The 25,325-nt window shown below is 38.1% G+C and overlaps 1 protein-coding gene across 1 annotated transcript in view; it reads right to left on the reverse strand.

Annotated features, from left to right (window-relative positions):
• The window catches only part of LOC110370262 (E3 SUMO-protein ligase EGR2), a 30,582-nt gene extending 22,537 nt beyond the window's left edge, over positions 1 to 8,045 (reverse strand). Inside the window, exon 1 of the mRNA XM_021326006.3 lies at positions 7,245 to 8,045. Coding sequence (XP_021181681.1) covers positions 7,245 to 7,494 — 250 coding nt within the window. The 5' untranslated portion in view covers positions 7,495 to 8,045. The remainder of the gene's footprint in view (positions 1 to 7,244) is intronic.
• Positions 8,046 to 25,325: the final 17,280 nt, after the last annotated feature.

Raw genomic sequence — 25,325 nt, forward strand, 5'->3', positions numbered from 1 at the left:
CGAGAAAATACCTGAAGTAATTCTGAAATAGGACGTCAGAATGAACAACAAGACCCGTGATCTTTAAGGACTTCCAGCTTTTCTAATTAACTAATGCCTGATTTCAGTAAATAATTGCATATCTTTTACGGTTTCCAATGAAAGAAAATTTTGTTTACATCCCTTCATCTTTTCTATTCATTTGCAATTCCAATATTCGTAGGTATTGCTTTCGTAATCTTTTTAAAAACATTGTTTTGATTTCTGTAGTAAAGAATCTAGAAGAAACAAGTAGGTATACAGGTTCCATTAGCCAACTTTTCGCTCTCGTTGCTAATCTCATTAAATCCCTATTAAAAGTGCTGTCTAGGTTTTAGCTACAATTTTAAAGGGCCTTGCGAACCACCAAGAGTGGAGTATAAAAGTTAATTATATAAAATTTACTAATTATAAAGAATTGCTGTCAATTGCTGAGTCTTGTACTATTTTGAGCTATTTAGAGTCTACCTGTCCTGCGATTCTATAAAATTCGATCAACACAACAATACTTTAGGGGAGGTAGGGGAGGGATGGGCACTTTTTCACATTTATTGCATAAAAAATCAGATTTTACAGATAATCAACTTTTATTGCCATTTCTTATGTTTGGCTAGATAAAATCAAAGAGCTATCCTAAAAATTACAATCAGTTTCAACATTACGAGATATTTAAACGGTTTAAATAAAACCGTCGACACGTCAAAATTTTGTTTAGTCTGACATGCTTTAATTGGTACTTACGTAGTGTTTAAAGTTATTTTTTGCTTTTTATAGGGTTTATCGTTTATAACATTTTGTCATAATAATTGCGTACTTTTTTGGGTCGGGGTTTTTTTAAATTTATAATTTTATTTTATTTCATGGTTTTTTAAAGGAGCTCCTTAATTTTTCCTTCTTTTTATGATGGGTTCGCTATATGCGATCTCAGCCAAAGGAAGCTGTTTAACAATCCTCATGACAAACTGGCTCTGGGAGAATTGCACAGATTGAGAAACAATAAAGATGGACCTTTGTTGATCCAGGGTTATATACCATTCTAGGGTTTCATCCACCACATCCCATTTCCAGCATTAGGTTCTCGTCAATTAGAAACATGAAGAAAACTAGTCAAGACAAATTAAACGAGCCCAAACTCGATGGGTTTACTAAAAGGCAGTTCAGGGTTACGTCTCATATCTTCGTGTCCTAACAGCAGACCAACTCAGTGGTTCCAGAAGACATTAGTATTTCAAATTTTAGATCCCACATATACTTGCAAGTAAACTGAGCGTGTAACATTCCTATCACACCTAACAAACGAGCTGATGACCTTGAAGACCTGAACCGATTTCCACCAAACATAGCTAAGAACACTCCCGAATGACATTCCTTTTAAACAAAAAAAACCGCATTACAATCGGATCATCCGTTTGGGAGCTACGATGCCACATACACACACACACACACAGACACGTCAAACTTATAACACCCCGTCGTTTTTGCGTCGGGGGTTAAAAAGAATGGTTTGCGACGGGAAATTCCTAAAGATTTAATATAACGAGCAATACAAGAGGTATCAAAAGGTTAAAAAATAAAATTAACAGCTGATAAATATGGAGTCCCTAGATCAAGTTGGCAACGGTACCTGAAACAAGATTCTATAAAGGATTTGTAGCGCAGATTTATAACCTCACAAATTTTCACTGAAGAAGAAGAACAAAAATTTACAAATTATACATTACATGGTATGTCCAAGCCTCCCTACCATAGGGAGCATTGGACACTTTGACTTAGTTTATAAAAAAAAAATCGGTAAAAAAACTTAAGTAAAACGGTTTTATCTTATGTGCACTGAAAACTAGAAAATAAAAAATAGTTACTTACCTGTCAACCTACGTAGGTGGTCCCGGTCATATTAGACTAAAATAAAAACGTGGGGCCCATAAACTATTGCTGTAGTACCTCTTCTAGAGGTATAATAGGTGTGGATTGCATCGACTTACTATAATCGTAACTGGAGATTTTGACAATCAATCATTAATAATAGAAAATACACATACCTTTCATTAGTTTTCTTTATAACGATCCGAAACCGCAACAAAATATTTAAGTACTTTTACGAGTGTTTGTTCTTGACAACTCACAGAAATGACAGATAGTCTATGGATGAACACCGTTAACAGTCGGTAACGTAAACTACCCAATAAAAAAAAAAAACTATGATCAAATCAGAATAAAATTATTCTGATTTGATCATGTCTCCCAACTGCCCATCTCTCCCCTACCTCCCCTATAGATAGACAGATTTTGACAGATCTGTCAAAATCTCGACTTTGATTTAGTTCAACTTGTCAACACGCTCGATAGTGTAGCGCTAGTGTAGTTTGACAATGTCAATCACGAAACTTTAAGGTAGAATTCCGTGGGTCGCGATTGTCGCAGCCGCGCGCGACAAAAGTCAACCTATGAAAATGTATGGCACCGCTGCCGAGGGCCGCGACAGTCGCGCGCGGACGACGAATTTCGTGAGCCGCTCGCGGCCGTACGCTTCTCAACATGGTCTAGCGCTTAATAACATCTATAGAATTTTAGTAAAACCAGAATTAAATTGTTGACAATGCCGCGAGCAGCTTACGAAATTCGTCGGCCGCGCGCGACTGTCACGGGCCTCGGCAACGGTGCCATACATTTTCATAGGTTGACTATTGTCGCGTCCACGGAATTCTACCTTTAGAACGAAGTCGAAGTGAGAGTGATGTCGAAGTGAGTTGTGATATTTTATAGAATCGACATGCTGGACTATTATTTATGTTGATCTTTTACTCACCTTTTTTGAGAAGGTGAACCACTCATTACTGCCCAATAATATATTCAAAGGATATCAAAGAATGATTTGAAAAAAATTTGATCTAAATGTAGGTATACCTCGCTTGGTAATCAAACATGTAATATCAAACACACAGCAGAAGATTGAACTGAAATTAGGTTGAATGTTGTTCTTTTTAATTCTTCAATGATAAGATTACCTAAGACTAACAAAATTATGCTATGAAAGTATGAAGGTTCTAACTTCTTAGTTTTGATAAAAAAATACCTAGGTGCTGGTGAAATAAAAGACGCAATATTCCTAAAAATGTTCTTCGAATATTTTCCTAGAACTCTTATTTGGGAAGATCTTTTTTTGGAACCTTAGCTTAGTTAGATATTTGGGTAAAGACTAGTTACAGATGCTCTTCAATTTATATTTCAGGGAATGCTAAAGTCGGTGCCACTTTTTATTTTTACTTTTTTATGTCTGGTTCTCAGCTTATAATAGTTAGGTAGGTACATATCTATTTTTTGACACAGGAGAAAAAATATTGAACGCTATAACGCCTCACCTCGGGCCAATCACAGACCATGGACTACTGTCGGCAACTCTTTTTAAATGGGGGAAAGTTCTATACGAATAGGGGCGGTACCGTGGGCATTCGTGGGTAGTTTAATATTAGTAGTTGTTGAGAAAAATATTTCATTTCAATAGGCATAAACATACCTTTTCTAATAGTTAATCCTACACAGATGCGTTCCATACGTTTTCTTAACCACTCCCCATTTTCACTGCCTGAATGAAAGGATTCTACTAATTCATAAAATAGACTATTAGATACTAATAACACTACTAATTAATAAGTCTGTCCATTACTGTAATGGTCGCAAGCGCAACTAGGCACCTACTGATTTTGATCCTGATAACAAACCCTCCTTATGGCATTTAGATGTTGGGTTTGCCATAGGTTTCAAAAGACCATAAGTAACAACCAATAACGGTGGAATACTGAAAAGCCTGAATATTGAAAAGAAGTTAGTTTTGGAACGGTTTGTTTGACTTTCAGGGATTTATTAATAAATTTATAACGGCTGTCAAAGAGGTGAGAGTGGTGCTTTCCCGTAACGGGGATTGTGTAGCCAACGGTGAAAGAATTTTCAAAATCAGTTCAGTACTTCCGGAGCCTTTAGAATGTAAGTAGGTGTACCTATTTAATGTTGTAGTGTATGTTATACACTTTCAAGTCAAGTTATTTCAGATGGATTAATTGATTATTTAGTTTAGTGTAGTATCTAATACCTAGGTACATCAGTAAATCACCAGTAAACTTACGAAGATCATTTTCCCTTACACATGTGAATACTGCATAATAAACATAAGTAGCAATAGATAGGACATTTGCAGAATAAAAAAAAACATTCGATAAGGTTAAAACTGAAAAAAAAATTGATCATACGGATATAATGATGTGTGACTGTAGAGGAAGCATGATCGGATGGATGATGCGTGGAGACTGTCCCTTACAGTTTGACTAACAAACTCTGGGAAGATATAATAGAAAAGAAAAAAATAAATAGAAAACCAATACAAAAAAAGGTTTATAGAGGTATCATGTTGTTAACTGTAATCCTCTGTGGGTACTTAAATCTTATCCGAATCCTGATTAATATATGTAGTAACATACATAATCAAACATTTGTTACAGTTAAAAGATTCGAGAAGTTTTATTATGATATATTTTATACTAAAGTGTACTAAACCGCAGGAAACAGCCAGTAATTAATTGACAAAAACTGAATATTTAATAGAATATTTAATCGACAGCTCTATAAACTGACAAGTTTATATGAATTAATATTTAAGTATTAAGATATTTAAAGCCTGAATTAGGCAATAAAAACAATCAACTTAATATATGTATAGTATTTTATTATTTATTTATGACAAATTTAATTTTATTACTCTTATGACATTCTTAAATGAAGAAGATATTTAACATACTTGTAATGTTACATTTTTACATAGATTATCCTTATTTTGAAGCCTACTACAGTTAAACTCTTAAACCAGTTTATGCCTCACTTCCTTGAGTAATTTAATCTGGAGTGATTTTATTTAAGAAATATAAACATGTTTCTTAAAATTTATTCCCAAATAATAAAGGCTAATTAAATAACATAAGCCAAGCCAGGCCAGGCCAGCCAGTATCTAAACCTATTAAATGAAACGTAAAAAACATGTTAATCGCCCACCTGAAACATCCCATATTTGCTTACAAAGAATATCTATAATGCTCAATCAGTACGAATTGTTTGCAAGAATGCCACGTTGCACTGCAAAACTGCAAACGTAGTTGTCTGCTAGCAAGTGACTGTAAGTGAGCCTATAGTTAATGCTTTGACGATGTCATTCCTTAAGTTCTTAAAACAAGGCTTCTAATATCTACGTAGGTATTGATTTACTGTCAAAATCAAATCTTTAAAAAAGTAATTTGCTTAGCTTTATTTTTATTGTATTTGAAACTATTGGATTTGACTGATACTCAAGTATGAAGGAATGAATGCTTTTGAAAAAAATAATTTAAAACTGTTTTTCAGCAAAATTAACGTTTGATAGTTTTATAATCATCATGGTTTTTCTGTATCGCAATACTATACAAAGTATTTCCGTAAAAAAGATTTAAATGTAACAGTTGTGTCCGCTCAATCGGAGTGTAGAGATGAAAACTGGTTTGTGGTACGAGATGCAATATCGACCCACGATTTGCATGTTGTTGCGGACTTTAAAACCGTCACATGTTTTGTAAAGCGTTCGAATGACCGAACTGTTTAGTCTGAGCTTATATTTGAGTCTAAGACATATCACTTTGAAAAATAAAATTGTATCAGACATCGACTATTTAAGGAAAATGCTAGGATTTGTCTATATATTCTTTGGTAATTATGTTATCCCGAAGGTCACAGCACAATACTATGTACGGTCCATATAAACGTATGGCAATGTTTATGTTGGGTGAACATGATAGCGTTGGTTGCGCAGACGCAGCCGATTAGCGCCGTCCGGTCCAGATAACAGAGTGCCGGAACGTTGATCCGAATTATTACGAGCCCATGAAGCTGACGTTTACGAAATAACTCCATACAATGTCCGTGGGCATTTTTAACTCACTGCAAGATTATAGCACTTATTGAAATTCTTATGTTACTAGCTAAGCTGTATTTACATACATTGAGACATCATAAAATATATTAGCAGCTAATAGTTTACTGCATATTTCTATTCATTCGTAACTAAGTACCTAAGCATAGTTTATTTTTACCAGTTTTGTAACTCAATTCAGAGCAACAAGTAAGTTACAGTTTGCGAACTTAGTTCGATAAAGTAACTTTATATGATTCGCTTACATAATAACAAAGTAACTGACATCAGACTATTATCTCATTTGGGAGGTAACTCACTGAAGTATTTAGACGAACAATACCAGCCATGGGGTCAGCTCGGGGTCAATTGGGAGCTATCAACAGCCAATCTTAGGCGAGCTTACTTTGAATGACTTTACCGTTTGTTTGTGTATAAAATGAGTAAATAATGTGACAGTTCGTTAAAATCTTTTGTATTGGAATGAAAATATTTGTTAGATAATCGTTATGAATAAATGATTACTGACACCTACATAAGTTCGTCATGAGGACGTCATAGGTGCGTGTCTACTCCACGTCATGAGAATGGGTTATCGACGTTCATTCATTTTATCCGTGCGTATGAAAATAATTATTGTATCGCCGCTTTGATGCTAAATGCGACGATGACGCGCTAGTGAAATCGGATAGTCGGCACATTGATTCCAATGTTTACTATTACTGTGTAAGTGTATGAGGTTTCTGAGGTTTGGCCTAAATGAGGGATCAGCTGATGACAATAACATTACAACGGTAAGGAAATTAGATTGAGCTTTACTTAGATAGGTTAGTTACTTTCAAATACCTGAATTAGTAAATGACATGTGAGGTCTTCGACGCCTAAATTCATCATTTGAGGTATATTTTTTTCTATTTTACATCCTAGGTTCTAACTTAAACCTTCTAGACATGATTATTAATATAATCAAAATACCTACCACGAAATTAAATGATATCTTAATAAGAAATGGGCCATTAAACAAAGATTTAAAATAATAACTTCTATGTAATAACTTAATTTTAATTAGCCGTGATTTTCAAATACGTTACTCTACATGTATAACTTGACAACCAGGTTTTTGCTATGTCATAACGATTTATCAAAATTATAAAACAAGTTCAAGAATGAGGACGATTTATGTAAATACGAACTAAACCGGTTCTGCATATCAGTTGTGGCTTTCTTATAGCTAGACGGTATTGTAGTAGGTAGGTACTAGTATTAGAAGCAATTGGAAGATGAAAAGCTAGGTGCTCACCATGTGTAGTGGGTGTGAAGTAGAGTGCGAACAGGTCGTCGACGGACGCGGTGGTGGTAGCGGGGTGCGCGGGCGGCTGCGCGTAGGGCTGCGGCTGCGCGTGCGGCGGCGGCGGGCCTCCGTAGTGCAGCCCGCTCGGGCCCGCCTCGACCAGTAGCTGCATCTGCGAGATGTCCACGAACTCGTCGCCGTCGCCGCGGCCTCCCAGCTCCTCGTCCTCCGGCCGACGCATCGCGATCACCGAGAGCATCGCACGAGCGCATTCCCGCACTGCACAATCCACACCACCTCGTGCGCAACACCGCACCTGCACTCACATTCAACTCCCTGTGGACGACACCGCACCGGCGCGTACGCACTACACTCTCCTACTAAAACTAACTTAAGGTCCTATCAAAATTGACGTGATCACAGCACATTACGTTTAGGAAACTACATATACACGGCACGTTAATCACACTGAAGGGTCACGAATATCTACTGATAAATGAACACAGGTTTCGCACGCGGACTGAGTCGTCGCGCGGAGAACGCCACATCCTCGACTGAGGCACAGGCGGAGCGGCGAGGGCGTGCATACGCCGCCCCCGTGAGCGCCGCGGTCGTCGTCCGCCGCGCGCCCTATCAATGGACGCCAGCCACCCGGTCGAGGTCGGCGTTCATTCACGACGGTCGCGTTAATGGCGTTCGAGCCGGGCGTCCTCGCTCGGCCGCCGGCGTCGCCCACGTGCGCGAGAAAATGGCGCGGCGTCGCGACGGCAAAGGGAGGCGCGCGAAAAGCGCGGGGCGCACAAGTGTAGTGATGGCGAAGCGACGGCGGGCGGCGCGAGCGCGGGCGTGCACGTGGGCGCGGAGGCTCGCCGCTGATGCGCGTCACGCCGGCCACCCTGCTGCCGCGGCGCACTCCTGCCACGAGCCACTTTCTCTGCGCGTTGACTCACGATCCACTTTCGGACGCTACGCGCTGCGCTGCCGCCGGGTGACGGATCCCGGAGACCGTTTTGGATATGCTACAATTAGCCGGGTGGCACGCGCTCTCCTGTGACGTCGATGGAGCGGCCCGAATAGTTCCGACGTTACGTAGATCGGATAAATCATTGGCTTCTTCTAAAAATACGTAACTGGTCATAGCCGTAGCTACGTAATGATGCCTAAATCGTAACTCCGTATTCTATTTCAGTTTTTAGCACCTATTTGACGTATCTTTCTACCAACAAAGTATAGTACCTACACATAGGTCTCTTTTGGAAATAGTCAGGTATGTAGTAGAAAACTATGTAGTTCATAAGATCATACCAAGATCATTCGTTACCCTCTCTGATATACAACTCTGCATAAGCGAATGAAAAACAATAAAAGCAAGTGGCAAGCACGCCAACACAAACCTTAGAATTACACAGCCTACTTACTGCATAAATACTGAAGGGGGTGAGTGAAGTGGAAAAATTATGATTATTATTTTATCAACCTACACCAAATTGTAAAAGGTTACCTGAGTATGGACAACGTTTGAGACATACATAATGTTTAGCTACTTTAGGGAAACTCCTTTGATGTAATTTTCTTAGACAAACTTACGAAATTGTTGATTCAATTTATTAATTACGTAGGCATTTATTAGTGTGTGGGTATACTAAAGACTCGTAATATAACATAACCCACATACGGCAGGATTGATACGCGAACCCCTAAAATAAGGAAAGGTCATGGAATGTTTGCGGGTCGTCATGGCAACCTCCTGTTGATCCTCCACGCTTCGGGTAAATGTCAGAGTGCACGGAGTGGGAGAGCCGGCGTGGGACGCGCCGCGCCCTCTTACGTTTCCTGCTCCTGACAGCTGCCAGAATTTACCAACGGGCCCTCTGGAGAGTTACAGGCTCGTTGTGATGACATTTATCTAATCGACCGTCATCAAACCTGTAATTTTGTGGAGGTGAACACGCCTACTCGCCGCGTGGGTGGACAAATCGTTATTCGTTAGGGATTCCTTGTTATGAATTTATAATTTTGCGATATTCTTTCTAACTTGGAGTTTTAGGACTGCCCTTTGAACTTTGTAAGGTTTTAATTTGAAAACTTTGTACATATAACTTAACAGTGAATAATAATTTCTACGTTCAAAACTTGCTTTGTCCGATCATGATATGAGTTATTTATTTAGGACGGGATTTGTGAAATCTTATCGTTTATGTCAGGATTATGAAACAATAGCTGTTGCCCGAGTCCTTCTACGAAGTTCTACTACATGCATCCGTATAAAAATAATGAGGTGTCATCACACTCATAATCTTTTCATTTCATTTTAATTTCTAATGTGCTTCAGGATTGGCTAATATTATGGCATGATTAAAGGCGTTGAAATATCAGGCCCTTATGTGTTTATGCTAGGGCGGTTGGAAATGACGAAAATGCCGTGCCGTAGGGCCGTAGCCCAGCCCTCGCACATCCGGCGCCCACGGCTTACGTTACGCAAAGTAACTAGTACTTCATACTGTATGCAACACCTTGAGCAACAATAGCCGTAGGACTGCTTTTATTATAAACAATAGAAACCATCCATCTGTACTAGGTAAAACTAGTATATTTTCTTATAAGAATAGTGCGACAAGTAGCTCAGTCAGTATAAGTTTTGATTCATTCCTCTTTGAAATGAAATCGTTTTTTTTGCGAGTTGGACATTACATCACTTTTACACGTCATTTTAAGAACGCTGAGGTCGGCATTTCCTAACTGACTGATCCCTGAGAAGAAACGCCGAAACAAACTCAAGGGAACTTTTTATCATGTGGCCTGCACGTTTATTCACCTAAACGCCCAAGTGTAAGAGTTTCCCCAAATTCACATGGCGGCCACCTATGTTGATTTTTCTGTACTGGAAATAGTAAGTATTTTTACCACTATTGTGTTATCGTGTATTTTACCCCCGGGTAACCCACCATCAGATAGTTTTTATACATACCGCATAATAGCATCCGCATGTGCGTCCTGTAAGAAATATTCATCATCATCATCATCATCATCAGCCTATCGCAGTCCACTGCTGGACATAGACCTCTTCAAGTGCACGCCACTGAGCGATATTCAGCGAACCTGAAAGATTTTCTCAAATTGGACCAGTATTTGATAAGATTAGCACGTTCAAGCAAACTCTTCAGCTTATAATATATATAGTATCCATAGTAAAGACACTGGTTGTAGCACAAAATCGTTAAACCGCACTGTTAAGGTTTCATCTAAGTATGTTGTTAAACTCTAGTCGGTATCAACATGTACCTATTACCTATTAATGTGTTTTACTCAATGAACCGTCGTATCATGTAACACATCATTCAACATGTCGTAACAATGTTACATGTTAACTTTATGATTGAAGGGAGAGTACATAATGTTAAGAGACAATAAAGCTTATTTAAGTACTGTGTAGGAATTCAGTTGAGCAGCAAGTTACCGACTTTACACAACAGTACGTTACGCGTAACTTTTACAATAATAGCCATTGAAATACGCACGCGTACGATTAGCTAAGGATTTGTACGATGTAAATGTATCTTTACATAATAACGTTTGATAAGTGTTCAATGTAGATGTCACAGACATCATTTCGGAGGCGTGATGACGCATTTGTTCTGTGTACTTATACAATTTCCCTTACACGATGACGTCCGTCCGTTTCATAACATCCTATTTAGATAATAAAGCCTGATAAACAAATATCGGGAAACGTTTGACACGATACAAATATAACTGGATGACATTTTCACTGGTCTCGTTAATGTCAATATAAACTTTGGCATTGATGGTGTTGACGTGCAAAACCCGATTTTCATCCCAAAAATAAAAATAATCCTGTTATTTATTTCCTTCATATTAAAGCGGATGGGACCCTAATCCATGTGGTTATGAAGTTCTCTCAAACTGGTTGTTTGTTGTGTATTACATTTATTCTTAGTTACGATCTAAGTTCGTGTTGTTTTTTTTGTATTGGTATTCCTGACAGCTAAGATTTCTTATAAAATCTAGCAACGAACTGAACACATAGCTTCCTCAAACAATAAAGCTCAGTCGGAGGTTCAGTGACAGGATAAGTCGCGGCGCTTTGTTCCATAGTTTATGCTTTATCAATTTCCTCTTTTCTCAATACAAACCAACTTTTTACTGGGTACTTAGATCCAAATATTATGATGTCATTTGTTATTGCCACGACTAAGAACAAAAAAGTGTGTGACATAAAGCAACAGTTTATTATAATGACTGTTTCGCTTTCGGTAATGATTTTTTTGTCATTAACATAACGAAAAGGCAATCGTCGGAAAATCGGGCAGCGTCATTTAGTGGTTCCGTCAGTTGCGAGCGCGCGGGGGCGAATAGGAAGATTGACTTATATGGAAGCGGCGCGCGCGCAAGTTAGCGTCACCGCTCGATTAACCGACCATCGCTTGTTGTTTAGGTTTCGGACCGATAGTCTTGTTCGCATGTACTTTTAAGGTCATATTATTGAGTTCTGTGTGCCGCCTACACATCTTCCATGGTTTGGAATTGAAAATAAGTTCAAAATAATTACGCCGTATGCTCCCATAAAAACCTTCTATTACATTGTCAACCAGTAATTTAAACATACTCCTTAAATGAAAACATTTTACAGGATAATGAATAAAACAGTAACAGCATAGCACGAGGGCGGCTAAGACAATAAACTCGAAAAGGTTATCAAAATGTTACATAACTAGATGTTCAATACGCCCACTTGTTGAAACTTTCTTGAAAACCGAATTACATTCAATACTCACAAATGTAGAATTATTTTAACATGCAATGTCGTCTTTATGAGGATCATTAACTACATATAACATAAAAAGCTTGGGTAAGCAGGTAACAAAATAGATTAATAACGTTAATTCCGAGCGGAACATCATCTAAGTCGGTGGGGTTTCCATTATTACATCGGATTAGTAGGACATTATAACTGAGCAGCTTGTACAGACGAAGGCTTCTATTACCTACCCATTGTAATTGCGTGTAAATGGTATTATTTACGATATTATGTAAATTCGTCATACCGTCTATGTCTGACTACGCAACATCAAAATCAACATCAGTTTGCGAAGTAATGGCGGCTCAAACGGGCTAACTCTACAATGTAGCATTGTTGCTTAGCGAATAAATTGAGGTGTTAATTTGCTTTGCTGCAAGATGTAAAAGGCTGACAGTGGCTATATTTGTTACACAAATGTAAAGTTGGAGTCCAAACGGTACGGAACAAGACAATATCGTCCTTACTCTAGATAAGGACCTATCCCAAGATAGTTTGTTGTATGGCCACAAGGTTCTGGGCTCACATGCTTGAGATAGCTGGAATAATGCGGTTGCTTAATTACGTGTAGTCGGGCAGGGTAATTAACCACTGCAGCGGTTATGATTATTCACGCGGGTACCCGCAAATCCGACTATCAATTACTGTGACGGCTACATGCGCTCTGCCAACTGGACGCGATGACCGCGTTCTGTGCTCTCTTATGTTGTGGCAACTCCTATAAAGCAGCGCTAAGTGTGATATATAAGGTTTTCTAGCACCGTGTTTAGTTCCGTATTCTAGTTTAAGAATTATAAATTAAAATTACTTATTTTAAATGAGTCGAATAAGTAACTTTTATCAATTTGGAATATTAAGGGATGCTGCGCAGTCTAATAAAACTTTTTAATTAGAATCTTCATAGAATCTGGTTGGATAAAGATGTTCATCTTGACATATCAAAGGCTTTTTGTAGGGTCAAATACCATCAAGTTTTTTTTAGCAAATGCTTTCAAACAGATAACTTCTTGACCTTAACAAAGTGTAAATGTTACAGTAGTCAAGTTAGTTCTTGTTAGAATGGTCCAATATGTCGCAACAACTAAAAATGGTTTTTCATACTTTATTTATGGAAATCACGAAATTGGACTAGACCGCTCATCTGTTTCGGAGCAACCTTCTTTAATGTCTTTCAAGTTTCCAATTTCAGAAGATTATTAGTCATTTGTAAGCTCAAGTATGCAGGAGTCATCTAGTGCTCGATTTATGCTTGTAGTCTTCTACAGTAGGGAGCTGCTTTTAGTTACTTATAAATTATTTAAAATTATGTCACCATTGTAAAGAGTAAATATCCGAAGCTGAGTTAATTCGATAAAAGCTTTGTCATTTCTTAGGTGCTTGTAAGCCAAAGGATGCTCAATCTTTTTCCATCCTCAAATTATTCCACACTAAGCTCTTCTTAGTTCTGGTTTTTCATTCGTCTGGTCCAAACGGATCCATACCTATTTAAGTACATATGTTCATATTTATCGATGAGTCAATATTGCGTTTGTTAGATGGGTACGTCTGTCACATAATGAAAGAATTTATTAGGAAATCGTAATGTTTCCGACTAGCTGAGAATTTTATTGGTATGGATCTAATTGAATATCATGTATTCAACGCGGTTTCTTATTAGAAGTGAAATCTTACTAGGTAGTATTATCCAATCGGTACGTACCCATAAGATTTCGCACCTATTATAGAACACGCGCGAAGTTCATCCATTCTTAGTACAAACACATGCAGTGCAAATCCTTGAAACAAAACAATAATAGAACAATCTACATTCCCTACCGTTTGTAGAAGCAATTTGGTGTCATGCAAGGCAACAGGAAATACGGTGCGGCAGTTGCAATGCAAGGTTGGGGTTCGAGTCTTGGGCAAGATAAATTGCCTCGCTGTCGATAGATCGCGCACCGTATTAGAGTATTCGTATTGAATACAAATAGCGAGTGGACGCGTGAGGCGCTTTGCGTCGGCTAGGCGGGTTGCACTGACCAACTAACACTGCATCGGGCACACCTTCGTTATAATTAAACTATTGCAAGTGGCAGCCTCATCAAATATTTATTCGAACTTTCTAATTCATGAATCGAGAAGATCCATCAACTTGAGCACTTTGTAGGGCAATTCATCGAAATTACTTAGCCACATATCCAAGCCCGCGTTTAGCCGGGTAATCGGCGTGTAATTAAACGCTTCCTCCTACAGAAATTACGTTACGAGTAATAAATAATAAAATAAAACATTCAGAAGAGCGCTACTGAACGCGCGTGAGTTGTTGACATTGATTTATTGCCTCAAATTGTGTATTTTTCATCGTCAATGATCTCTCGCCGTTTCGGCGTCGATAAGTGCCGTTTAACACTTGATATAGTGTCGGTAATTTGTGACTGTGGGTTCCGCTTTTCCTTTTTCAATTAGTCCGAAATTGGAGTTTATGATGTAATAACGACGTCTGGTTAACAACCCATCAACGGAACGCTCCTTTCATTTATCGACAAGATTTAATTTAACTAATACACGTTTAAAATTATTATCAAATAGGAATTTGTAGACATCACTTTGATGGAAATAATTTTACCTTGTGTAATAACTTTTTATAATGATCACATTGACTTTTATAAACAGAAAGTCCCTCTACCTATAAATTATAATTAAAAGTCGCTTCGTACCATAGATGGCTATAAGCATTAAGGGAGCATTAGGCGACTTACATTTGGTAATATTCATTTACAATACTCGATGGAGGTGTGATTTTATAATGCGGCTAATAGTGTTTTATAGTGATTTGATTAGTTTTTATATAAATTTAATACGATATTTTCTAAATTTATCGCTGTTATGAAGAGAACGTGCGGCGGGAGACACACTTTCAATATTAATTTCGAATCAGAATTCAACATAAAGCATTCCTTTCTTGAGTTGTAATCGAATCATCGTCGTCCACTAGGTGGAACTTACGAATTTATTGTTGCACTAAATAACACGAATAGTTTCTGTTATACAGCAGTTATAATCATAAGGTCCGCACTATATAGGTTCGAGTCATAGGTCGTACCTCGGCGCCAAGCTCTCGCGTAACAAACCTCGCCCGCGGGCGCGTTATAATTGCGCCGTAGGAGACGCCATGCCGCTCTCTCGCCATTTCCCATTACTTACAGACTTGCCCGTACAACCTGAAAATAATCTGTGTTATTGCTTCAAGCTGTTGTTGTATGAGTATTCAATAATTGGGAGCAATGATATATGAAGCCTAATCGTTTAATTGAGTGAATTTTGTCAATTTAGGATTAGGAATCTTGCCATTCAATTTCATGTCACTGGAAAACGTGTTGTCTAGGAGTTGTTTTTCAGTAGGAGACTTAGAAAGGACGTCAGTGACTTTCTGGAAACTTGAAAAAAAAAACACCTTATAAGACGTGTTGTGAACTAAAAGCAGTTCATCAGTAGGAGGCTTTGAAAGAACGTCAGTGATTTTCTGGAAACTTAGAAATCGAATCTATGACGTTTTGCAATCACGAACGTTCTCTTTCAATAAGACCTATCACATTTCAACTTTCTATAAATTGTTTCATGATATCTCGTCAGTGATTATTATTAGTACGAACTGAGACTGGTGGATTGATACTATCTGGCTCAGCATTGTTAACTAAAATGTTAATGTAGTTCCGAGGTGTCAGTGAACGTGTCGCCTCTCCGTAGGTGATAGCCACTTACGAACATTCTCTGGTGACGTTAAGGGGCCCATGCATTTTTTCCCTATTACCAATTCAAAACTGATAGTCTTAAAACTAATACAACCACAATTTATTCGGCTTTAATAAAGAGAATTAAATAAAAACTTACATATGTATGTATACCATAACTTATAATTTTATTACAGAAATGAAATAATATATTCTTTCGAGTACATGACTATAAACATTTTTAAATGCAAACGTTCCCACAGTTTGATTACTTTTCTCAACTAAATATATGTAAAAATGATTACGGGTAACTTATAGCCCCTAGCCGTTTGTCTTGTAATATAATATTAGTATAACTGTAATATATTACAGTTATACTAATATTGTTAATACGTTGTCATTTATTGAATCACAAGGCAAAGATATTGGTCTGGGTTTACGCGGTTTTCTACTATTTATTATGTTTAGCTTATCTAAATTACGTTTAATATTTGAGAAAACTAGAGACAGTTACAGCAATAAACATGGAAAATTTGCGTCCGGAATATTTTTGGATGCAGGTGTATTTCTTAACATTAAAGTGAAATAAATCTACATAGTATTCAAATTATAAGCATAAACTCTTATAAAATAATTATAGTAAATGCAGCGTGGAGCTGGCCAAGAATATTCATACGTAATAAATGAATTTGTTTAAGTATGTTGAGGTGCGATGACGCTTGTTCTTTATAGCCTCGGAGGCTGTTCGCGCAGCTTGACTTTGTTTTTACGACACCATAACCGTCCATATTTATGGAGTGTATTTAGCATGGGCCCGCTTCACTATTTCCTTCCGAAGGGCGCAATACTTGTAAATGTTGCTGGGCGCGCTCGCGATCATTGTGTTCGCTGCGGCCGCTGCGCCCGCGCCGCTCCGCGTGGGACGCACCTACTGGTTATCGAACACCGTATCAATAAATTGCACTTGCGTCCGTCGTGTTTTGCAAATAAAAGAACCTGAATACTGCGTGTTATCGACGAAAGGTCTAAATAAATTCGAATATGTACTTATTTGTTGCTTACGTCTGACGATATCATCATCAGCCTTGTTTGATATACTCTATAAAGAATGTTACATTGTTTATTTCGATCCTTTAGGTTTAATACTTTGAGGAAAGAAGCAAAATAAACACCGCGTCCCTATAAGAATCACTCTTCAAGTATCTTTTAAATTTTAATCCATACAGAGCGTTCACGATTACTTTTTATTTTTACAATCAAGAAACAATCGAGAATCGAGTCTTAACGAGCAATTACGTTTTGTCCATCGGTGTAGCTGTGTGCGGTTCAGGCTGGGTATCAATTAAATCACCGGACGAAACGTTTCTTGTGTTATGAATATTCACATGCGTTGAGTCGAGACGAGGGCCGAGGCCCGCCCTGTGCCGACCGCGAAAAATAAAACATATGCAGGTGGCAGATTCAATAGCCTCCCATTAGAAGCCATTATATGCCAATAAATAATGCAAGGGAGACAGTCGGGCTATTCGTCCGTAGACGGTGCCGTAACTCATAGCGCTATAATGATTCCCATAATAGAAATAACAACAGACAAGGCCCGCATAGATATCTAGTAAGTTATGTGTTACCAATGAAACTAGATCACTTGGACCAAAAAGACTAAGGTATGGACGTATAAAACATACGGTATTTAATATAAGCGTACGTTTTTTATATGATTAGTTCGTTTCCTGAGCTTCCATCTTCAAATACACAATAAATGCCAATTACCAATATTATCATATTCATTGGCAATCCGTCTCCCGTAATACCTTTTCCGGTGGGTTGGTCCTAGTTATCGATCAAATTCTTATAGCTTCGTCATACATTTTGCCTGTCATGAAGGATTATATTTCCAGGGCGTGCAGTTTACAAGTTTATTTTCAAATCATCACGCCTGCAAAGGCTCAAGAGTAAGGATATAAGGGAGGAAACTAACATTGTGAGAAGAGGGGTAGATCTCAAAAGCTTAAAATACTCCACATTGCAGTCACCAAACACGCATGCATACCCTCTCAGCTTGTGGAGTCCTTTGTCCAGCAGTGGGCGGTATTAGGCTGTGACAACCAGAGTAGAATTAGCTCTGAAAGAACATTGGTACAAGATAATGAAGAATGATAAAGTTTGACAGTTCCATAAAACTGATTGAAAACCAAGAACGCAGTAATAGAATCCTGTTAACCATTAACAAAAGCAGTAACATATTTTAAATTTTCATAAAATGGGTAATCGAAAGCCGAAGCCGTCGAATGCCGATGAATTAATTATTGTCACTTAAGGTAGTGATGGGCGCAAAGACAGGTCGTTTCAACGTGTGAGGAGGAGATTATTATATATCATGATTGGTGCGTTAATATTATATTTCCTTAAGCGGCGGTGGTGCGGTCTCCCACGAGCCCACGAGACCGGGCGCGGTGTCAATTTCCATTAATACGGCCATTATCGTGGCTGGTGCATAAATCGCTCGCAGCACCGACCACCGGCTGAATATTCCAACGTCACGTAAAAACACGCGTGCAACATGCAAACTACAGTTACCCCTCACTATGTTCTTCGAAGGAAATTATTTCAAGACAAGTCTTCAATTTCGGAATAAGATATTATAAGAAGCTCCAAAAACTTTTGAATGGCAACACGGTTTTATGTTAAAATCCAATCATGAACTAAATCTAACCGCCACTTAAGGCATTGCAAACGGATATGTTTTCACTATTGTTAATTAAATAGAGATTTTCGCCGAACGGCTTTTCCAATTATCCTTTTCCTGACACTTATTAAATACAACAATTTCTGGAATAGAAACAATCTAGAGTTTCTTGTTTTGCATTTGCTATTTATATTTTTACTCGTCAGGTTACTTCTTTGTTACGCCTCAGTGTATCGTCATCCAATTCCCAAAAAAGAACAACCAAGTCAAACATGGATAATTTTAGAAAGTTTACTAATTAGTATGTGTATTATTAAAACATGACATCAATTGTTACAAGCAGGTCGGAAAATAGAATGGACAAAGATAAACACGCATCACTGTTAACCCACGTGAACGGATAAAAGTAAAAGAATAGCAAAGATTTACGTGGTCGTGGTCATGTTATCTTTCAACGCTCACCCACCGTTCCGTCTCGTCATCAACTATCATTAGCAGGACGTTTGTTCTATGCGAATCTATCACGAACAACGGTGGATGACACGTAACGCGGTTTATTTCCAATATATCCATGACCTATATCCTGGCACGTCATCTGATACGTGTGTCGTGTTTATCGAATAAGAGAATTCAAACATAACCATTCCTCCAGGAACATTCATGACATCTAGAGAATTTCGAAAGTAAATATGATACAAGGTAAATATGATTCTATAAAGAGTAGGATGTAAGTTATTTTTACTTTCAGGAGTTTTTTTTAATGATTGAGTTTTTTAGAATGTATGTAGGTACGGTAGTAGGGACAAAACAAAACATTTTTCATTACAATTTTCTTATTCTTACCCTAGAAATATAGTTTCTCGAATGTTAATGTCTGCCTTTATCAGTAATGTTCCTCCTTTGACCTTTATAAGGATTGTGTGGGCGTTGACATTTGATATTTAATTTGGTTATTAAGATGCGCCATCAGTCCGTTTTTATATGGTGAGAAAAACCTTTGTTGTATTATGAAAAGAAAACCATAAAAAGTTTAATTGCCAGATAATTAGATTAATATTAATGACACAGTTGTTAATCTATCTATAAAAAACGAAATACAAAGCTAAAAAAATTGCTATGCAATTATGAAATTCTGGCAAGTGAAATGGTCGTTAATCATTACAATTTAAATATTCAGTACCGCATTTTCCACACAAAATGTGTTTACAACTTCACATAGGACAAATTATTCGTATCTAATAAACAAGGGGATAAATATCGGACATAAGAGTTGGTGACATTAGTGAAAACAATCACGTTGTGTGCACAACTACTACTCGAGTTGAACCGGAGCCAAGTATTGTGGCCGTTTGAGTATTTTTAGGTAATAAGCACCTCGTAATTTTGATAGCAACAATGTCTCAGGATTGGATGGGCGGGCAAACTAAATTGTCTTGTCTCCGCTAATTGTATTTAATGTTATTTTGTCTACTATGCTATATAGGTTATCTTGGATATAGATATGTAACGTCAAGGAAAAATAGATAAGAGGAGACGAAACACCAACGATGATGATAATGATTATGATCGTGAGGAACATCATTTCTGACATATCATATACCTATGGTATATTAATTTTATCTATCACATATTCCAACTATTTACTTAGTAAACAATTCCCATACCTACATATCTTGATTCAACATACGATTGAATCTGCACTTTTTATTGTAAGAGCAAGGTGAATCTCGTAGTGTTTGGGTGCGTGTATATCGCGTGCAGCGGACGTTGCTTGATGGATGGCCGCAGTGCGCAGGAGTGTCGCCCGCCTGTCGCAACACAATGCGACCATGTCCGCTAGATTGATTAGCTCTGTACCCGGCTCTGTACCTGCAGATAAACGGTTGTGACGCCGCGTTTTAACGCCGCGTCAAGATGCCTCAATTATTTGTGCCAAAATCTTCTTTCAAATTAGTACAAGACTAATTTTCCTTCTTGGAGGAGTCATGTTTTTATTGAACTAATGTAACTATGGAGCAGTTACACCATACCGGTCGAAACAAATTAAATACACTTATTATATAAACTTGCAGAAATCACCAAGTTTGTATTCACAAGACGCGTTTAGAACGCTAAGTTTATGAGACTCATGTCAATCGCTGTCGTCCGCTCCAATTAAAACGTAGCACCACATCAAACCAGTTCCAGCTTTCTGGTGCTCCTGATGTACACAGCTCAGATGCGCCTTCGCAGAGAGCGGCACACTAATCGCATGCATTCATTTAAATCTATTTAGGTAAACAGCCGTGACACGACGAGCCTACGGAATGTGCTTTTGGAATAATTATGTTACCAAAATGATACCGCCATTCTAAATTTAATTTAATTTACGGTACTCTTTTCTAGATATTGCAGTAATTATTGATCCCAGCAAATCAGTATGCAAGATATTTTAATGTAACACGTACTGTAATAATCTGCAGTGTTGTAGCTGTGTGGTGCATATAAATTATGGAGTTCACTCGGCGATATTGTGTTTCATGTCCGGCGGTTTAGACACGGGCCGAGTATATCTGCGTGAAAAGGGCGAAATATTGCAGAAATTTCAAACGCGACAGGACAGCGTTCGATTCGTCGCGGTGTAGGATTTCATTGCGCTATATCCACCTCGAGCGCTACAACACTCATGTGCTTACGACAAGCTCTTACCACCGCGACGTTTATTGATAGCAATGTTTTTGTGTAAATCGTTCTTATTAAAATTAGACCCACTTCACATCGGTTGTTTTATACGAGCTCGTGTTTAATTTACAGCTCTATTATAAGTGCTATCTGGATTATTACTCCATCCGCATCGTTAGAATTTAACTGCCCGCTGTTAAACTAAAGGATTTCCACCATTTTATAATGTGGTATGTAAATGTAAGATACTCCGATCATTGAATTTGGCTTATTCACCAATTATAACTAATTGCAAAAGTGCATAGATGTTTATAGCATCGGGAGCAAAAGGTAGCGTATGTTTTTAGTATCGGTTGGCAAATATCGGATCGGGAGATGGTATCCGTACTATTGTTAATCCGGTAATTTGAATTTATTGCACCATGAATAAATGGTCCGGTGCTTGGAGCGGGGGCTATCGGGCAACACATCGACACAGCAGCCGTGTAGTGAGGCCGACGTCGCCGCGTGGCTGCTACCGTCGCTGCGCCGGCGCACTGCCGCGACACACACCTGCATACAATCTGACACGCCAATACACCTGAATAACGGATTCTGTAGCTTGTTTACTTCTTGCTCTCCTACTGACTACATGACTCGGACTCGTAGGGAATTCTACTTTTGTGAAATAAGTTTAACAAACAACAATCTCAAAACAAAACACTAGCGTCCAGAGTTTTCTTTTCCAATATAGATGCATTCTAAATAAGGGTTGGCGATAATAATAGGTTATGTGAGTCAGTAGTTGTATGTGGAGAACTAATCTTGCTTATTCCTTGTTTGAGATGTGATTGTTTCTCCTTAATGGGCGAGCCGGTCTAATCGGTACATCCTCGATGCCGGCCGTGTCCAGTGCTTGCGTTAATTAGACTCCGATTGCATTCTAGTCAAGGGCGGATCCAGCTTCGGCGCCAGGGGGGGGTCACACAGTCGTAGTCAAGCCTTAAAAAATATTATATTCTAGCGTATACTTCTTTTAATATTAAAAGTAGTAGTATAAATACAATAAGCGCGATCGTAGCGAGCTCGAAATTTTTACGAATGTTAAGAAAAGTGTTTTCATGTAGAAAATGGCCCGAGCAGAGTGGCGCAATTTCTCGTATTAATACTACACACACGTGCCAAACAAAAAAGCGCGAGCGAAGCGAGCGCGAAAATTTTTGTTCAGGTCGAGGACTAAGGTTAAAAAAGTGTTTTTATGTAGAAAATGGTCCGAGCTGAGCGAACGCGATTTCTTGGACATAAACACAGATGCGAAATTGAAAAAAGCGCGAGCGAAGCGAGCGCGAAAATTTTTATTCAGTTCGAGGACTAAAAGTAGATGATAACGCTTTCTTGCTGTATAACAAATATACAGCACAAATACAAGAAAGCGCGATCATAGCAAGCGCGAGAATTTTTTCAGGTTGAAGACTAAACGTTTGAAAAGTATTGTGTACGCAGAAAAGGGCGCGTACGTTTTTTATTGCAGCAACAGTAAAACATTTTCTGTGAAAACTTCAATTGTCTTACTATTGGTAAGAGTTCATGAGATGAGGGCCGTCTCTAGCTCGTGTAGTGCCTGGGTGCAATCATCACCCAAGCGCCACCTATGTATCTATTGAAAGATGTTGAGTAGTAGATATTGATCGAAGTACTTTATACATACAAGGAATATAAATAAGAACGTTTGAACGAAAGTCACTTTTTTGGTTGGCCAGATTTAAGTTATGAAAGTCAAGACAGGACAACATAATTGTAAAAATTAGCGCGAGCGAAGCGAGCGCGCAAATTTTTTAATTTTGGGACACAAAAGTTCATAAGTTTTAAAAAGCGCTGTAAAGTAACAAGCAGTCGGAATCGCAAACTGTTTTGTTTTTGAGGACTCCATTAATACTTTTTTTTGCTATATTTGACTTATGAAGTTATCATTTTTTTCAGCCTACGACACAAAAGCACCTGATTAAGTACATTGTAAAACAACAGGTAGCCGCGAGCGCAGCGAGCGCGAACTTTTTAAATTATTTGTTTGAACCGTGATTAGAGCGACTGCCATTTGATTCGGTGCGTCAATAAAAATAATAAACAATCAGAAATACAGTACAGACACAGTCATTTAATCGCGAGCGTAGCGAGCTAGAATTTTTTCACTTAGTTGGAGGATGTTAAAAGTTAAAAATAATCAAAATGATGAATCCAACAAAGCGAAGGCGAGCACGAATTTTTCAGCAAAACTACTCTACTTTGTAACTATGTAGGTATCTACCTATTCACTCGGAATAAAAATTATCTTATACTTATAACAAAAACATAAAACATCGTGTTTAACCATTTCAATTATTGATCCTCTTAGGTCCTGAACCTGGCCCAGGGGGGGGTCATGACCTTGTGACCTACCCCCTGGATCCGCCGTTGATTCTAGTGAGCCAAACACATGCTAGTTTTAGAGGTCACTTCTTGTTCTGGAGATAATACGGAGATATGGCCATATTTCAGCCGTGTAACATTATCGAAATCGCGTAACTACCGATACATACAACGGTATTACGTCGGGACGACCGGCGACCTGCCCGATGAGGTGTGGACCGGCAATCAGGAATCATTATTTACGGACAGCTATTATCACCTCATGGCTTTTCTGGTTTATTATCGGCATTGCTCGTTATGTTGTCCTGCGACGGATAAATTATGCTATTAAGTTAGCAGATTGACAAAGTTATTTATGACATTAAGTGAGAGCGGGCTGAGTGGTGACCGCTAGGGCCGTCGTCAGGAACGTTACCATCGGTTCTCTAGTCACCGAGTTCTCACTTCAACATTTCTGCGTACATGCTTTTAACTTTTCAGCGAAATGAGCATTTAGTAGATACTTGTAAGTGAGGCGTGTGCGAGACTGAGCATTCGTAGTATGGCTGTCAGACGGGTTTTGCGTTTGCTCAGATAACTCGCAAGCGTTCTGCTACGATAGTTGTCGCACAATGTACGATTCGCGTCATTGATATAGCATTATACTGAAATTAAAAGTTTAATAGCTGCTTTTTAAGAAAAGAAAAAAACTGGTTTTATATCGTATAGTTTTCATTAACACCTCTAAAAAATAAAGGACATCCTTAATTCGATAGTGACGGTCTAATGAAGATTGGGAGGTTTTGTCTAAATCCTAGTGAATATAAAAAAAGTGGGGCAAAAACTTAAATAATTAGTAATTTTTTAAAGAATCTCTTATCGATATTCGTTATTTGCTTTTCATATAAAATGCTGTTACAATAGATATTATCTTGATTCGTTGGGATCATTGACATGCCTTTATGGTACTGGCCGGAAAATACAGCGTAACGTGAGAACTTACGCCTAACAAAAAGTACCTTGTAATCATATGAACATTCTATACTTATGACGAGATTAAAGGAAAATATCACTAAAACTACTTTTACTGCTACTTTCATTTGCATAAATGTATTTTGATCGTTATTTTACTGTTTGTACCTATTTCAGTATTTAGCGTTAGCATTTTGCTTATATGCATTAGATATTACAATGTTATGATCGTTCAGATATAAGTTTTGTGTAAGTAATTTTAATACGTAGTTACTTCTGAACCAATTAAATATGTACGTATATATTGGGTCAGTACATTTAGCACAACAGGTTAAGCTGCTATTCTTATAATATGAATTGGACAATTAAAACATAAAATAAGCAAAAGGAAAAGACAGACGAAGAAAATTCTAGAGCAGGCTCTATAATCTCATAAATCACCTTAACTACTCGTTACAATATTTCACAAAATACTTAATAGTGCAATAAATCATGTACTCTGTCCAAAGATAATAAGTACAAATTACTTGAATGGGCACTGTCTCATTTTGTTCAAAAAGCGGCGCCTGCGCGTATTGCGCGGCCGTGTGTCACTGGGCATCACACGCGTAATACACATGTCAAGCTATTGATATCGATACGGCAGCCGTCTGATCGCATGCCATGTCTCGATACCGTCACTCTATAAAACATAAATTAATTGGCCAGGCGGAATGTAATTTGTAGTGTCCTCCTTTAACGAGCTCTGATTGAGATGTGAACGCCGATCTTGGACTAATAAGCACTCAATATCTCAGTGACGTTTCCTTTGGAATTATTGCGGCGTTTTTATTTATGTTATGCGGTTTTATAGCTAATGAGGTGACGTGATCATACTG

Source organism: Helicoverpa armigera, chromosome 7, assembly GCF_030705265.1.
Source record: "Helicoverpa armigera isolate CAAS_96S chromosome 7, ASM3070526v1, whole genome shotgun sequence".
NCBI lineage: Eukaryota > Metazoa > Arthropoda > Insecta > Lepidoptera > Noctuidae > Helicoverpa > Helicoverpa armigera.